The sequence below is a fragment of the Canis aureus genome, chromosome 17, assembly GCF_053574225.1.
Source record: "Canis aureus isolate CA01 chromosome 17, VMU_Caureus_v.1.0, whole genome shotgun sequence".
Classification (NCBI taxonomy): domain Eukaryota; kingdom Metazoa; phylum Chordata; class Mammalia; order Carnivora; family Canidae; genus Canis; species Canis aureus.
Window position 1 is genome coordinate 35,279,660 of NC_135627.1, and position 18,203 is coordinate 35,297,862.

The window sequence follows — 18,203 nt, forward strand, 5'->3', positions numbered from 1 at the left end:
AGTGAGGGGCTGTGTGTTCATTTATATCTTATTGCAAAAAAAAAAAAAAAAAAAAAAAAGAGCGGTGATACATCCTAAATCCTTGAAGGAGAGCTCAGAGCGCTCTGGCTCGTCTTTAAGTTGGCAGGCGATTGCTTAGAAGGTTTTGGGGGGAAAAAAAATTACGAGTCGTCGCGGACGAGATGGAATATTAGACATGCAACCTAACGGTAGTAGCAGCAGCAGAAGCAGCAGATCATCTCCCTCTCCTTTTTCCTTTTCCGATCGCCACTTCTGCGTCCCCGGCTTCTCCTCTCCGGCCCTCGCCTAGTTTTTTTTTTTTTTTTTTTTCTTTCCTTTTTTTTTTTTTTCCCCCTTCTCCCCAGCCCGCTCCCCCTCCCCCTCCCCGCCCTCCCCTCCTTTTCTCCCTCACTCGCCTTCCCTCTGTGTCTCGCGCTCTCGGAGTGTCTGCTCCGAGTTCCTGGTTGGATAATTTGGGTTAATACTAGTGAGTGAGGTTTTTGCGGCTTCAAAGGGTATTTCAAGTTTCCGGAGCTCCTCCCCTCTGCACCGTGTGACAACAACAACTCGTCCAGCCGGCAGCCTGCACTTTTCAGCTCATTTTCTCTCTGTCATTCCCCTCTCAATCTTTGATCAATGTACTTGCCGGGGAGACACCGAGTCCTTCAAACCTCCTCCTTCTCACCTTCATCCTTAACTTTGTGCTAGAGCGGGACCCGCACCACACCAGCAGACCCTCCCCGCCCCCGCCCCCCCCCACCAGCCCCCGATCCCAGCCCCCGGAGAGGACTCGCATTTCGACTTGCGGGACACTTTTGTGCGTTTCTCTCCAAGAGCGCCTCTCGCGCTCGCCCCTCCTGCGCTCGCCCTTTCTCTCGCCCTCACCTCCTTCTTCCCCCCCTTCTCGCCCTTTCTCCTCCTCGCTCTCCCCTGGAGTTGTTGTTGTTGTTGTTGTTGTGGCCGCCCCCTCTAGCTCCTTCTCTCCCCCTCCCCCTCTCTTCCCCCCTCTCCCCTCCCCGGGGTGTGTGGCAACTTTTCCTCTCGCTTCTCTCCTTCTTGTTTCCCCTTCTATGTGACCATGGCAGTGCCGGCGGCTTTGATCCCTCCGACCCAGCTGGTCCCCCCTCAACCCCCGATCTCCACGTCTGCTTCCTCCTCCGGCACCACCACCTCCACCTCCTCGGCGACCTCGTCTCCGGCTCCGTCCGTCGGGCCCCCGGCGTCCTCGGGGCCAACTCTGTTCCGGCCGGAGCCCATCGCTTCGGCGGCGGCGGCGGCGGCGGCGGCGGCGGCGGCCACAGTCACCTCCACCGGCGGCGGCGGCGGCGGCGGCAACGGAGGCGGCGGCGGCGGCGGCGGCGGCGGCGGCGGCGGCGGCAACTGCAACCCCAGCCTGGCGACCGCGAGCAGCGGCGGCGGCGGCGGCAGCGGCGGCGGCGGCGGCGGCGGCGGCATCAGCGCTGGCGGCGGCGGCGCCTCCAGCACCCCCATCAACGCGAGCACCGGCAGCAGCAGCAGCAGCAGCAGCAGCAGTAGCAGCAGCAGCAGCAGCAGCAGCAGCAGCAGCAGTAGCAGCAGCAGCAGCAGCAGCTGCGGCCCCCTCCCCGGGAAACCCGTGTACTCGACCCCGTCCCCAGTGGAAAACACCCCTCAGAATAATGAGTGCAAAATGGTGGATCTGAGGGGGGCCAAAGTGGCTTCCTTCACGGTGGAGGGCTGCGAGCTGATCTGCCTGCCCCAGGCTTTCGACCTGTTCCTGAAGCACTTGGTGGGGGGCTTGCACACGGTCTACACCAAGCTGAAGCGGCTGGAGATCACGCCGGTGGTGTGCAATGTGGAACAGGTTCGCATCCTGAGGGGACTGGGCGCCATCCAGCCCGGAGTGAACCGCTGCAAACTCATCTCCAGGAAGGACTTCGAGACCCTCTACAATGACTGCACCAACGCAAGGTAAAGAGCGGGGGGCCCTTCCCTCCCGCCTCCCGCCTCCCGCCTCCCCTGCTGGCGCCGCGGGCTCCGCGCGCCCTCGAGCCGCGCGCCCCGGAGAGCGCGGCCCTCTGCTCCCTCTCCTCGAGGCTCGCGGCCGCTCCCGACCCCCGGAGAAGTTGGCCCCTCACCCTGCCCAGATCTCGCTCGTCCGCCCGGTGCGCACCTCGCTCGCCTGGGCGCTGGGGCTCGGCGGCTGTGGGGCGCGGGAACCCCAAGCCTCGGGGCGGAGGGGGCGGGAAGGAGGAGGGAGGACGGTGCGTCGGCAGGAGCCACAGCCCCCCTTCCTGGGCCGCGCCGGCGCCCGCGGAGCCCCGAGCGCGCAGCTGCCCCGAGTGGGCGCGCCCCCTCCGGCCCCGGCGGGCTCCACCGCGAGCCGAGGGGGGGGCCCCGGCCGGGCCGGCCCGGGGGGCGGCGAGAGGTCGTGACCCTGACCGCCGGGTTCGGGAGCGGGAGGCCCGGCCGGGAAGCCGCGGGAGTGGGCCCCTCGGAGGTCGGGAGGGGGAAGACCTCGGAGGCCGAGAGGCCCGGGGCGATCCCCAGGGACCCGCAGGCAAGCTCAGCCCCAAAGCCCCGAAGGGAAGCCCGCTGAGGGGAGGGGTCTGTGTGTGCGCGCTCGTGTGCGTGTGTCCGCGGGTGAGCTCGTGCAAAGGAGATGAAGGGGTACGTTAGCCCCGGGGCAGACGCGAGGGAGCCAGCAGGCTTCCTTCTGTAGGGGGAGGTGATCGAGCGCCTGGGACTCTTGCAAGCTGAGCTGGAGAGATGGGGAAGGAAGACTAAGGCGCACTCTCTCTCTCTCTCTCTCTCTCTCCCTCCAAACTGTTTTCTTCTTCTTCTTCTTTCTTTTTCTTTTCTTCTTCTTTATTTTTTTATTATTATTCTTATTTTTATTTTAAAGGTTAGTAGCTCAAGCAATGAGCAGGTGCAATGCAAGCATTGCGTTGGGATGTTCCGCAGACCTGAATACCTTGTGCCGTGGCTACCTCCGCCCGGCAAAGCGCGCGAACCCTGGAGGCCCCGGGAGCCGGTGCCCGGCCCGACCGGTTTTATGCTAATGAACGATCACTGGGGGAGGATCTACCGAGAGGGGGCGGGAGTGGGGTAGCTTGTCAGTTTCGGGGTAGAAACGGTCCTTCCACCCGCTTTCACGGTTCCGCCTTGTGCCCGGCTCGGAGCAGGGGGAAAAGTTGGGATGCCAGGAGATAGAGAGTAGAGAAAGTTAGACACCGGGAGCGGGCGCGTGGGAACTGCGCGCTAAATTGGCGCAGAGACTTCGGGACCCTCCAAATAAGTTTTAAGACTAGGAGAAGGAACAGAGCAGTACTCTCCTTAGGGTGTGAGCTGAGGTGGGAAGGAAATAGGGGTAGGGGGAGACCAGAAGGAAGCAGAGGTGAAAAAGCCCCAGCTTATTCCTTCCTTGGAAGACTTCAGGCTAGTGCCCCGGGAAGGCTGCAGGGCGAAAAGGACTCCCAACTCCGGCCCTGCAAAATGTCCTATTCTGACCCAGCCAGAAACTCTTTTCTTTGTTGGTTTGCCCTTCTTTGCATGTGGGCGTGGGTGTGGGTTTGGGTTTTGAACCTCCATTTCTATTATTTTTTTGGGTAAATGCTGAGAGCGCGTGCATGTGTGTGTGCGCGCGCACGTGCCCAAGAGTATGGACAGGTGGCAGTAAAGATTGAGGCGTAATCTTGATCGCTAAACGTCATTTACTGAGATAATTGGAGTCCTCGGACGTCCAGAAGATAAAATATTTGCCAGCAATCTATTGTTAAAACTACTGGAATCGGGGCAGAAAATTGTTAGAGTTGTTCTAAAGAATGCTGGTCAGAATTTGAAGCCAGTTCAGATGCGATTGTTATAAAATTTGTCTACCTATCCAGTAAATTGGTGAAGAGCTACTGTTTTTCTCTTTAGTAATCAAACCACTCTGCTCTTGGAATCTCTTTGTGTGTTTGTTACAGCCCATACTGTACTAGATAATTAATGGCCATTTCACATAACACAAAAAAATTGCTAGAGAAAACTTCCTCCAGTGACAGCAACGTTATCATCAGTGTAAAGCAGGTAGTGTTGTGTCTCTTACAATTATTCCTTTGATTTTTTTTTTTCCCTGAAATTTTTGCTTGGAGTTTGGGATTGAAGTCCTCACTATATGGGTGGAGAATATTTTTTAAGTTATTAACAAAAAAAATGTTTTAATTACTGGTTTTCCCCTGAGTTTAACAATAGCTCTGGAGTTTAAACTTTCACAGGCAAGATAAGTTATATACAATAGAACTGTTTTATCCCTTCAAAAATATTTCATCAATACTCTAGTTATATTTCAATCACCTGGTCTTAATACTTTACAGTGAAGTATGTTATTCTAAAACTCAATTTCAGGTTATTTTTAAGTTAAATGTGGTAACTTTGTTGATTTACGCTTGCCTTTTGATCTTTTATCCACTACAAGGCTTACTCAAACCTATATACATGCAAATGCTGCAGTCATTAACCTTAGAAGATGTGTAATTGGAGATCTCTACCTAGGTTTTCCTAACTATGCCACTGACTAAAAAAAAATAGAAAACTTATCGTTGAACTCCCTCTCACCAAAACATACTGTTTGCGTTATATTACTATTTTTAATGATCATTACAAGTGCCACTGTCTTATTTCTTAACCTTGAAAGCAATACCTACAATATTTTGCATTTTGAATTTACAGAACTAGAATTACTTTTTCCATTCAAATCCAGTTTACACCTTTGCAGTTAAGATCCTTTTCATTCACCTAGGTATATTGATTTCTTTCATTCTGATTTCTTTCTCCTCTGGCTATTAAAGAGACTTTCTAAAGGAATAATTTATGCAGAAGATAAGACAAATTGAACAAAAAGGCAAACTATATAAGACACTGTATATAGTGTGTGCAAGAAACATCAAATCTTAGCACTCTCATCTTTCTACAGGACATATATCTAACCCTGATTCTTAATAGCATTTAGATACCAGAGAATCTGAGAAACCAAAATGATGTTAAAGGAAAAAAGGTTCATAAACTTGCTCAAAGTGGCTCAGTAAGTTGGTGACAAACCTTAGAGTGGATTTAATTTGCTTGGGGCTATTGCATCAGTATGCTATCTCTAAAAACTAGAATAAATGTTGAAGCCATCTGTCACTACCACAAGGAGATGAAACAGAGACTATCACCTGCTTGATGGTAAAGCTGAACGTAAGAGTCTGAAAAATGAGAGAAAATGTCAGGGAATATATTTAAAAGTTGTCAAAGGATAGAGTCTGACCTTGATCAGCTTCCTCGAATTATTATTTTTAAACTAAACATTAGTTGCTTGAACTTGGCTGGTGCAACAGAGGTCACTTAATTAACTGGTAACCAGTAAACAACAACAACAAAAGAAAAGTAATTATGTACATGGTCAAGTCTGTGTTTGTATGAGTCAGTGGCTTGTTTGTAGATTTGGGTTAGGATTCAATTTTCTTTGAATTCAGGTAATAAAAAGTGACTGCTGTATTTTGTTATCTAAAATGTTTATTTTTAAAATATTGCCAGAGGGTGATTTTGTCTCAGAATCTTTCAAACCAGATTATGTTTTGGGTCTTACGGAGCCCTGGATTAGTGGGGTTTTTTTTTAACCTAAATGGAGTCCAGTTAGTTTTCATCGGACATTTTCTATGCATATAGATATATTCACAAACAGTATTCTTTTGTCTTAAAAGTCAATACCATCCATAGACAGCAAACTAGAAGACTTTTCAAGTCTTTTTTGTCCAGTAGTAATATACGAATACAATTTTAGTATAAGAAATACAGAATATTTTCCAATTCTTGGCCCTGTTTTGTCAGGAGTTTTAATAAAGATGGCAAACTGAACCAGTCTATATTTATGAAACATTTCCTCCATTGCATGGTATTCAGTGGCACAGACTTATGCGTTTCTGCATTGGTAACAGAAAGTTTCAACACAAATACACATTTCGCTTCTAACAGATAATTACAATACTTGGCACAGAAAAATTAAAAATTACTTCAAAGGAAGAGAGACTATGCTTCTGAAGTTTTTGTATTACAATCAATTAATAGCTCCTATAAAGTCTAATGTTTCATTTTATAACATTTCCTAAAGAATATGACATAATTAGAAGAGAAAGGCCTAAAATATGAAAGTTTAAGTTGGGTTCCACCACTTATTTTTCTGTATACTTTTAAAATGCTGGTAAATTATAGTTTGACTACTAATATATAAAGAAAATGTAAGATTTTGTTAGGCAAAACCTAAGATTTGCCTTGGTCAATCAAATTATACTGCATACTACAAATTCTTGAGTTATTTAGGTATTTTTCAAACCTGTTGTTTTCCTTAGAGTTAGTCTCCAATAATACACATAGTCGTTATTGTAAAGAGTGCACAAGTTACGAAGATGGTTTACTTTCTGAACTCTACAGATAAGTAGTTAATGCTCTGAGATACTTACTTTGATTTGCACATAGCATATTTTATTTTGGGAGGCTGCAAATATTATGTAAAATAGACTACTTTTTTTCAAAACTCCGTTCCTTACATAAACTATTCGTATCACATTTAACACAGAATTTGTAAACCTTCATCTCATTAGTCCAAATCTGTTGTTATTTTTTGTTTAATCTACATTTCACTGAAGTTGCATATAAATTACTGACACCAATATTAGCCACTCTCTTTTTTGCCTCAGTACCTCCCCCAACCTCCTGAGATGTGACACCCAATATTGATTAAAGTCTTGGCTGGATTTGAGCATAAATCACTCTACTCTTTGGTGATTTACCATGTGTGATTCACCAGCATACGAAAACATAATATGCTTTATTGTTTCTCATTTGATGTTTTGTTTTTGGAATGTAAGTAGCATTTGTAAATTAGCTTAATGTGCAACCAAGTAGTTGCTATTTTAGGAGCAATTTGTGCTTTGACTATCAATTAGTATTATTTTATCTTTCCAAGTTATTTTACTGAATTGTTTCATACAATTGCCTTTGTTAATCAAGTAAAATAATCATTTAAATTGCATTGTATTAGCAACATAGAACCCATGTATTGCAAAATACAAGAAATACAACTCTTGCAGGTTGTAAACTGTTTCCCTTTGAATCTTTGTTTGAAGAAATTAGTTCGAAGTAAGCCTTCTAAATAGGTACAGGTGAGTCTTCTAGATTTCACTAAACATTTTGATTTTAAGGTTTTTGTTATTTGGTTCTTTAAAAAAGTTAGAGCTGGCCTGAATTTTATCTTTTAAGAATTTCATTTTCAGATTGTTCACCAGAGGGGAAGAAGGTCACATCAAGTTATAGAATGACAGGGAATGTAAAAAAGTTGATGTTACCTATTTGGGTATTTTAATATGTAATTAAGATAAAATTTTATCATTTTATGTTTGAATTGTTATAAGAATAGAATGACGTTACATGTACCATGTGCCATTCTTGTAACCACTGAGTTACTTCATTGTGATTGGTCAGTTATGTATATACATACATACATGTGTAGTCTTGTTTAAATGCTACAGCTTAAAAATCCTAGCCAAGAATACATTAAAAATACACTTATATTTATATTTTTAGGCTTTGGCTGCATTAAGGGACCTCTTTTCCATTATATTTATGTTCAATAATTTATTTTTTAATGAAAAACACTCTGAATTAAAAGCCCACCAAATAGGGCTCAGATAAGTGTTATATATTAAGGCTCTGATCTTCACATATATGTGTTTCAGGCATAGCAGAGGCTCTTTGAGCCCACATTGTGCTCAAATTCCTTTACTTTTCTTCTCACTTTGAAGTGTTTCCAGTCAAAAGTAATTTTTTTCTACAGTGACTGTCTTTCAAAGTAACTTTTAATTGTTGATACATGCTTTTCAGTATACGCCACAGTACAGAAATGACTTCATTCATATAGTGAGGTTAGCTTACCAAGTTATTTCTTTGGAAAACAAGAATACTGAATTTAGTATATTTATATTTGGTCCAGTAATTATTCGTTACTAGATTAACTAGTGGTCATGTTATTTTGATGTACCTACTTACTTTGAAAGGATTCTAAGAATTTTTAGAGTGTGCGTATTACAGTTCATGATTATATTTTAATGTGCAAATGACTATGAACAGAATTTCTATCCATTCAGTATAAATTAGTCAATTAAGCGATCAGTGAAATCTTACTGTTTTTCAAAGTAATGATAGAATTAAAATTAGTTGAATAAAATAGCAGATAATTGACCAGTTTATATATGTAGCCATATATATTATATATACAAATATTTTATAATCTACATATGTTATATAAAATATCATATAAAGAAGATGACTCAAATCACTACTTGATCTAAAATCAGGAACCTTGAACCAAGTACACTTTAAATTTCTTGTGTATTCTGACTTGAATTTACTTTATATTCTAATTAACCCATTTAAACAAATTCATTTGTAGGTTTTTCTAAATTGGATATTGAAGTGGCCAGTGACTGAATTTTGTTAAAGGTGTGGCCCTGTTGCTTTCTGATTCAAATTAGCTTGGAGCTGGGCCAGGATATCAAGCTGGGATTCTTTTACACGTTTAAATGTACGTGACTTGAGTGAAAGTTGTCAAAGACAACTTACTAAACTGGAAAACTCACTATATTATTATTTAATTGCTCTTACATTTTTGTACTTATAAGTATATTGAAATGTCTAATACTATGTAGCACAGCAACACACTGAATAGCTACTTGCTTTAAAAAAAGTTTTAGAGAGCAGTGATTTAAAAAGGACAGCTTAGGTGAAGCATCTAAAACATATTATTATATAAGATGAAATAATACCTGGAATGCATTGCATGTTTTTAGCAGGAAGTCAAAACTATTTACTATGACCTGAAGAACATAAATGCAATTTAATGTAAGTAGACTTGTAATAATCCTGCAGTGGATTTTGAAGGTAGTATATGTTTGACAAAAAAAAAAAAAAAAAAAAAAATGAATATGCTTTTCAGGTATGATTTTCACAAAGCAATAATGAAATAGACAACTAAGTATATTGGTTACTTTTGGTTAGTAACATTGAAAACTTGTGGAATGTTTCCTTTCCTTAGAATAAATGAATGGAGAGGTAAAGTATTAAAAAGTTACAGTGTAACTTATCTTTGAATTTATAAGCTATCAAACAGTTCTAAATAATTAGACTGCTCTTTCAGTCACAGCAGGTAAAATAATACTTTTCTACAAGGACAAACAGAACATATTCAGGAAAGAAAGAGTACTAGTTGAGAGGGAATTATTTTATGAAAGCACAGAGAGCATTTGCAGTGAATACTTGCTAATTCAACTTAAGGGATACTGGTCATTTCTTAGGGAAAGATAATGAAAATTAATCTCTAGAATATGTCAATCAAGAAATACTTTATTATATTCACATATCAAGCAAAGTATTTTGTTAAAATCTTAAACTGATTGTATTTTGAAATTTTATTAATAGCAACAGTAAATGAACTGTATTATTCATAGCCCTATATTATGTATGAACAAAGCAAATCACTGAAAGTATAAAAATCTTTGAACCCATCACAGCTCTGCAAAAATATGCTGATATATCCAAAAGTGTTAATTCCCATTTTATATTTGAAATATCTTGGAAATAATACTTATTTCTTGAGTTAGGCAATTTGTCGTTTAATAGGGCCTTTGGATTTTAAATGAATAATTTAGAACACTTATAATTGTCCTATTACCAGTCACACATTTTATAATAAGATAGATGTCCTTGTGTATGCAACAAGTGTAAAATTTTTATCAGTATTTTAGAGGTCTTTGTGGTGGATATCTTTGTTTCTATTAACCTTAGCCCATTTGTAGTCTACATTTTTGTGTTTAAATAATTATAATATCTTTGTTAGAAAAGCTTTTACAGATATGTATATATGTGTAGGTATTCTCTCTCTCTCTCTCTCTCTCACACACACACACACACACATGCACACACACAGACTTGTAAGACATAGGACTGGAGGCCAACCAACTCACCAAAAAATTGACTTTAATTTTATTTTCTGTAACCTCATGAAATATAAAATGACACTGAAAAAGAGATTCTACTGAACAACAACAGAAAATGTATTTAAAAATAATTCTAATTTTTAGAATGAAAAGAATGAAAGCATGAAAGAAGTAATTTATACTTAAATATTTATACTTAAATATTACTTAAGTAATTTATACTTAAATATTAAAATATAGTTATAATAAACAGTGTTATGTGGTTATTAGGACAGTGATTAAAAACTTACCTTAATTTTCCTATACTTTATGATAACTAAAATGTACTTTTAATTCTCTGTGGAAAATATTTATATCAGAATTATCTTACTTCTATGCAATAGATATTAAATTATTTGGTACTAGAGTCTTACGTTATGGAATAGTATTTAATGCGCTTGATGTCATTGCACCATTTCTATTATTAGTTTATTTCATTGCTGCTGGCACTTTGAAGCAAGCATATCCTTTAAAAATCAGCGGATAAATGATATGAAAACAATTTCATAACTAAAAGAAAGACTACTCTTCTAAAAGCTTTGCCATCAATGAGATGAGTTAGGAATGAGGTCAGTGGGTTAATCTGCAGGTCTACATAAGAAGATGTGTATTACCACTTCTTTCAGTGGACTGTAATTGTCTTTGAAAACACCTGATAGAGGTCCAGTTAAATTGAAATCAATTACTTTCTCAATCATTCCATGGCATTTGTCAAGTCTTACATCATTGGTGAAAGTGCAAGAATGCATACCTTTTTTTTGTAAAGTAGAAAGGAGGTTATAAAACAGGGACTACTTTAAAAATTCTGCCTCCTCTAAAGCCTGTGGAATTAAAAAAAAAAAAAGCTTGCACATCATAAATGCAAAATGACATTTGGTCAGAAGTTCGTCTTTGCATCTTGTTGTCTAAAAAGAAACATATTTCATACTACTTTTTGCATTATCGGGAACGCATATCTATTTATAAGTAAGTGAAGATGATTTCAAAATATTTTATGACTTGTGAGCTCTGACACCTTTATTCTTACCCTCCAAGAGCCCTCTGACAAGTGTGTATTATAACCAAAGATGAATATATGTCTGCTGTTCACGGACTTTTTTTCTTCACACCATTGATTGTACATGCAGATTTGAACTTGTAGCCAGCAACAGTGCTTCCATGCTTCAAATTGCCAAAAGACCCCCAGGGATAGAAACTTGACCTGCTTTTATGAAACCATAGAATTACATTTATACAAGTTACCCCATGGGAAAGGAATGAACTGATCCCAATTCAAACCTTAATATTGGAGCCTTCTGGGTCAGATTTGATTTTTCTTTCTGTTAACACCTGTTTGGCTACCAAATTTAGTAACTAGATATTTTTAGGAAATTTAAAAATTATCATTCATAAGTGACACTTCACAGGTAAGCCAAAGTGCCATCAAAATTTTACAGCTATTTAAGTTTTCACATGGGATTAAGATATTACTTTTTAAAACAAAATATTTACCTTTTATTTTATTTTTGTTTTAAAGATTTTATTTATTTATTCATGAGAGACACAGAGAGAAAGAGAGGCAGAGACACAGGCAGAGACACAGGCTCCATGCAGGGAGCCTGACGTGGGACTCGATCCTGGATCTCCAGGACCACACCCTGGGCTGAAGGCGGCACTAAACCACTGAGCCACCTGGGATGCCCAAAATATTTACCTTTTAAATATATATCCTAGATATCAGTAGTTTAAACATAAATTTATTTAATTGGACATTTACTTTGTACTTTTTATTAATTTCCTTCGACCAAAGAGTCAGCCTGAGTAGGGGAGGAAACTTTTTTTGGGAGTCATTTCCTGTGATAACACTTCAGAATAAGGAATTTTAATGGATATATTTAATTTTCTTAGACTCACATTTTGAAAGGTTATATTCTGTATGTTTTGTTGTTGTTGGACTATATGAAAGGGTTTTCAGAAAGCTGCTCTTGCTACTAATAGTAACAAATGAAGGGGGTCAGTGATAAATTGGGTACATAAAAGCTATTTCTATTTTAGTTACATGTACTTTAGTTATGGATGGCCTAAGTTGGAAAACTTACATTGATGTTAATCATGTGTTCGAAATAAAGAGGAATTTAGGTGTGTAATAGTTTGCTTAATCTCTAATTTTGGAACTAAGGCTAGCATGTTCCTTTCCCAATTCAAAATTTAAAAGAATTTTAAAGACTTTTCACTTCTTTTTACACTTAACATTGATAAAATCATTTGGTTAATTGGTTATTTTCCTGCAAGAACCAAACATAAAAATTCCTAGTAAGAATGCTTATAATAAATCAATTCTTAGAGAAAAAACCTTGAAATTTCCAATGGAAACTATGCCACTTGCCTTACTATCATAAGCCATTATCATCAAGAAGAAAATATTTAGAGTTTTAAACATGCATTGTTTTTTCCTTTTTCTTGGCTGGTATGTGGCAAAAAATCCTTGCTTTCACAAGCTAACATTTTTCTGCATTGTCTTCACACTTGAATGAAGCTGAAAAATTAAATCAATTATTTGGATGTTTCCTAAGATCACTTTGATGCCATATTTATAAAAAATATCAACATTTGATTAAATATTTAATTTGAAAGTTTGACCCAACTAGTTTGATGATGATTTAACACGGCTCTTGCTCTTCACTTTCTCTTACTATGATGAAAGGAAGGAAAGGAGGTAGATCACGTGACCCAGTCACATTATGCTGTTCTTAAAAAGAATCTAGTTCAGGAAAGGCAACCTATTCTGACTTTTGTAATGGTGATAATATGAAGTTTCTATGACCTTTTTTGTCTTCCAGTGGCACTTTGCTGCTCTCTTTCCAATAATGATTGATGGTATGCCACGTGAACTGCAAAAAAAAAAAAAAAAAAAAATCACCTTAAAAAATCTTGCTATAAAATGCATGAAAGGAGAGATGGAAGTTTTATATTTTAGATAATTCTCTATGAGTGGAATAATCCTCAATATTGGTACAAGATTCTATGTCATACTTAACGTAGGAAGCTTTTTAAACCAAACAAAATTTAGTCTTCTTAAATTACATCTTTGTCATCTAAATTATCCTCATAATAATCCTGTTATTTATTTATTTTTTTTGTAGAAACTCTAGTGAAATTGTGCATGAAATTTACCTATAAACATCTAGCCAAAACAGAACGGGTTTTTGAGCTGTTGAGATTCAGATTGGATTCCCCAATTTCAACAGTGTGAAAATATAATATTTTAAAATGTATTTTGTTCCAAGTTTAGGTTATAAAATTTAAAATGTATATTTGATCTGGAGTAACTTCTTAGCTCTTTCTTTTGGGGAGTAGGTTAAGTAAGGGCCCATGACAGGGATGCTGTTTGTTTTTCACAAAAGTTGTTTGTGATTTCAGGTACTCTTGGGAAATCTCTTGATCAGATTCACATCTGTTCCTGTCAAAGTGGGTGCTAAGATACCGGTCACCCAGCAACCATGTCCAAGAGGGAATTGGGCCGATAATAACTTCAAAAAGGAATGACAGATGCTAGATTAGGATGAAAGACAAAACGCATGAAAAATGAGCTTGTTAGAATCAAAAATTTGTTCAAGCACCTTTATGCAAATTAAATGAATATTGAATATTTGCATGCAGTCATTTCTACTTTTTCATTTCACTGAAAAGAAAAGAATAGTGCATTTAAACTCACAAATGTGATTTCTTTCTTTTGTACTAATCAACATACAAAGCGGAATCTCTTTTTAAAAAATAAGATTAGCCACCTGGGTTCTTATAGCTCTGCTAAGGATGTTACAGTGTTTTTCTTATAACAATGGTACTCTTTGGGACAACTTAGTTTATCTCATTGTTTTCGTAATAAACAGTCTTGTGTGAATTACGATTATTTTAGTTGAATTTAAATCCATTTCTTGAGAAAGCATTTCAAAAGTAACCTTATCCTATTGTCCTTGAAATTGGTTAATGTACATTAATAAAAGATCACTCAAGATGTGTTCTCACTAAAAACACAGGCTTCTCAATGACTGGTTAAATAACAATGCATTAAAGTAAAGCAGGGTAGCATCTCCGAAATGAAAAGTAGACAGAAAGATCTCTTCAACATTTAAGATGATTTTTGATACATTACTAGTTTTTCTATTGAATTGTTCACATACTAATCAGAATTTAGAAGGGCCTGATAAAGTGTAGTGATTGAGAGAGGTTTCTGAGTCTTGGTTTAGTAATGTCTAATGTGGTCACGTAGAGAAATTGATTTTCTTCAGAAATTAATTAATTTTTCATATCGCCCTAAGCTGCAGTTAAAAAGAGTGCATACTTGTCTGTTTTTTCCAGAAATATTGCCTAATCATATTAATACCATTGCCCCAAGGATGAAAAGATAATTGTACAAATGCATTTGGAAATATGTATCACTGAGTATTTATGATTAAATTATGCAAATGACCCAGCTCTCATCCTTTCCAGACCCAGATTGTCTAATTAGGATTGATATGCTGAATAGATGTTCCAGAATTTGAATACAAGCATGTCCAAGGAGCAGAAAATTGGAAATGACAAGGCTGAAATCCAAAGAAAAGTGTCTTTCGTTTCTATACTTTGTTAATGTGCTGTTAGCAGTTGAAGGTTTTTTCAGTCCCTTTGGCTATTTTGTGACTCATATGTCCTATTAGAAACAAGTATGTAAAATGAATTGAACTTCAGCAAATAGCATTTCATTTTTGTTTGGTGCTTATTTAAAAATAACAATCCCCTGGCCATTCAAAGAGAGCATCACTATGAAGTTACTTCCAACAATGGAAACTTGCCCGTAACGGAGCGACTTTTTAAAAAACTTCCTCTGAAGTTTTTTGGTATCATAACTTTATTTCAAAGCTAGCTCTCTAAACTTGATGGTATACCAGCCAATGCAGTATTTCCCAGGATACACTTTCTTGAATCCACGGTCCATCTCTTCATTCATTTATTTGTTTACTTAAATACCTATCTTTTTATATTTGAAGAAAATCGTTGAAGCAACAGTTCTGATTATGAACAAAATAAAAAAGCACAGCACTTTAAACATAACAGTGTTTGAATTTGAGATCCTCAGCAGGCTTTCTCTCTCATTGATGACATTCATTCATCTTAGACGGAGGGGTGGCCGTGAGGGGCTAGCAAGGGACTGAAGTGTCAGGGCTTCGGCCTTTGTTAAGCAGCAGGGTAGTCACTGCCTCTGAACTGGCCTGGCTCCTGCTTTCCATCTGCAAGATGATGGATTGCTATGTTTAATACATTTCAGCTTTTGTCTGTCATAGTGTGGACAGACAGTACTATCAGTGATTTCAACAGTGATTAGGGAACCGTTTCAAACCACTCCTATTGGCCAGACAGCTTCCAGGAATGTCTGATGAAACACACTCATTGGCACTCTCACCATGTAAATGTGTAGCTTAACTAGGCAGAGATTGTACACGCACTGTTTGAACCAGTGCAGAACCCACAGAGAATTTTACTAGATTACATACCTACTTTAGAACAAAATTACAGGAGACAATATATTATAAGAACATTTTGGGTCTCCAGCTAAAATATTCATCCCCAGTGGTCCCAACTTCTCTTAAGTTTGAATTCTTTAAATAGTAACAGCATGTGCTTAATGGCAAGACTATATTCTGTCGACTATGATGTCAATTGTTGTTATCCCCATCATATTGAGCTGTTTAGCTGTATTGGGAGGGTAGAATGTGAGGACTATGTTAAAGCAGTAAGACATGACATGGCATGTGCTATGCTGGGATTTGTTGAGCTGTGGGTGCTTTGTGTTTCACAAGTACAAAGAGTGAATGATTTCAACAACCAGAAAGCCACTATGTACCAGCTCAATATTTTCCCTTGAGTGTCTTATTCTATTTATAACACTGGTGCTAAGAAAATACAATTAACTAAAGGAAAAGAAAATATTCTGTTAAGCCATTAGTAACATAAGCAAGGTTTTATTTGGAGAATTGGACTCATATCTAAATAAATTGAATTTTACTAATTTTATTATAACATACTAAATGTAATGTAATTTATAATGTAAATTTTTAAATGCGTTATAAACATGGAGTTTTAATTCTCTTAACAAATAGATAATTATCAAATACTAATCCAGCCATGGTTTTGAAACAAAAATCTAAATCAAGAGAAGCCACTTGCTTTCAACAATCGCTTTTAATAGGGAAGATGAAAGAAAAAGTTTGATAGTTAATAGCAAAGATCCAACGAAAATAAGAAGTCCAGATCCCAGATTGTATTTTCCTTTACTGATTCGGTTCTTATACTGAAAAATTTTCACCTGAGATCCTTTTAGTAAAGGTTTCTCATTTTGAATATGTGATTACAAATATGCAAACACACATATCACACCACAAATACACGCATACACACACACCACCAGTTCAATAGCTAAATGTGTTGGCATTTTAGCATTGCTGATTTAGTAATAAGGACAGGTGGTGCTCTATCTCCTGGGAGAGTTATAAAAACATTCATATATTTTGCAAATTATTTTGTTCTTTGTTTTGTTTTAAGCCTTGTTTTATTGAAACAGTGTTCAGCTTAAAAATTGTGCATTCATTCAGTATATTCTAATGGAGTCATTTGTCAAAGTTAATCAAAGGGAGAGTTCATAGTATACTTTCGTTAGAAATTACATCACTGGGTTTAAGTAAATCTAGATTTCTTAATCAAACTATCCACAATTTATATAGCACATATGTAGTGAAATAATATACTACCCCTTAACATTTTTGTCCTGCATAATCATGCTAGTGTGTGGCTGTCAAATCTTTAGTTGTAGAGTATTGCACATTCATTTATTGCATCCATAGCGTGGGTGGGGGGCAGGCAGGGAAGTGGCAAAATGCTTATTCTTTTAGAAAAAGATGAGGTGTAGGGGGCAGCTATTATCCTATGAAATCACTGTGATGTGCGGAATCTCTATTGAGTCAAAGGCAAATGCATGGTTGAGGCTACTGGAGTTAAGATCCCTGGCTTTGAGCTCTCAGCAGCAGAATGAATGGAAGGAAGATGAGGTGTTGAGTAAATACTCTGATCTAAAGTAGAACTGACTCGTGGAATGGCCCTACATTAACCTCCTACATTCCTTCCCTTAACTATTTGTTAATAAATTTTAAGGAGGTCAGTAGAGACTTAAGATAAAGGACCTGGCTAGGGGATAGACCTTAAAGAGAGGAAAGGATGCTTGTACCATATATAAGTTATAGACATTTCCCCAAAAAATATTCTAGAAAATATAACTTTGCAAATTAATTGACACGTGTATTTTACCCATAAGTGAATCTTTCTGGGCTATTCAGAATTGGATGTTATGTAACATTGGGAGTATAATTGTGTGTACGTGTGTGTGCACGTGCGTGCACATATCCACATGTACACGATAGGTTGCCAACCCTTGTTATACACATTGTTGGTCTTATGTTTAGTTAAACACCATAATTACAAGGTAATACAAGTCATTTGTCTTACTGTGGTTAAATAAAGAAAGAAATGTGTGCTAGAAATGAAATGAATGAATTTCTCATGAAGCTAAGTGAACAAGTGTGCTGTCTGCAAATGTCTCAGAGTGAAGGAATATTAGAATCCCCTTTAATCTATCCATCCATCACTAAGCCATGGTGTGAGCTCACTGGCTTCTGCAGGCGTGCACAGCAGCCCTAGTCTTAGCTATTACTGTTTGGTAGATCTATAGATTGGGAGAAATAAGGAGTCAGGCCAGCAGGTTCAACTTCTTATTTCTCAGTAGCTTCCTATAATGATTCCACCTCTAATGAGGTGAATTACTACTGCATGAAAAAGGAGAAAAAAGGGTTTTGGCCATCTTAGCTAATAAATCACATTGACTGCATGGCTGATCAGATCAATTGTGCATAAATCAGTGCCTTAAAGAGTCTTAAACTAAGATTCTACCAAAGACCAATCGATCTACTGGCTTGTGTAATGGTATGGTCTCTTGCCCATAGCAAACTGAACAGGAGTCCACAATACTGAGACTGTTAATATACTGTCAGATGTTGAAATGAATGTTTTCAGATCTCAGCAGCATGTCTGAGACAAGTAAAACAGTTGTGACTGTGTTGAGTCAACTGAGAGATACATTTTTGTCTTCTCTAGCTCACTTTTGTT

General features: G+C 38.6%; 1 protein-coding gene across 1 annotated transcript in view; it reads left to right on the forward strand.

The window, feature by feature from the left end:
• Positions 1 to 1,034: 1,034 nt before the first annotated feature.
• Positions 1,035 to 18,203, forward strand: part of DACH1 (dachshund family transcription factor 1) — a 422,360-nt gene continuing 405,191 nt past the window's right edge. The window contains exon 1 of the mRNA XM_077855416.1: positions 1,035 to 1,950. Within this exon, the coding sequence (XP_077711542.1) occupies positions 1,079 to 1,950 (872 nt within the window). The 5' untranslated portion in view covers positions 1,035 to 1,078. The remainder of the gene's footprint in view (positions 1,951 to 18,203) is intronic.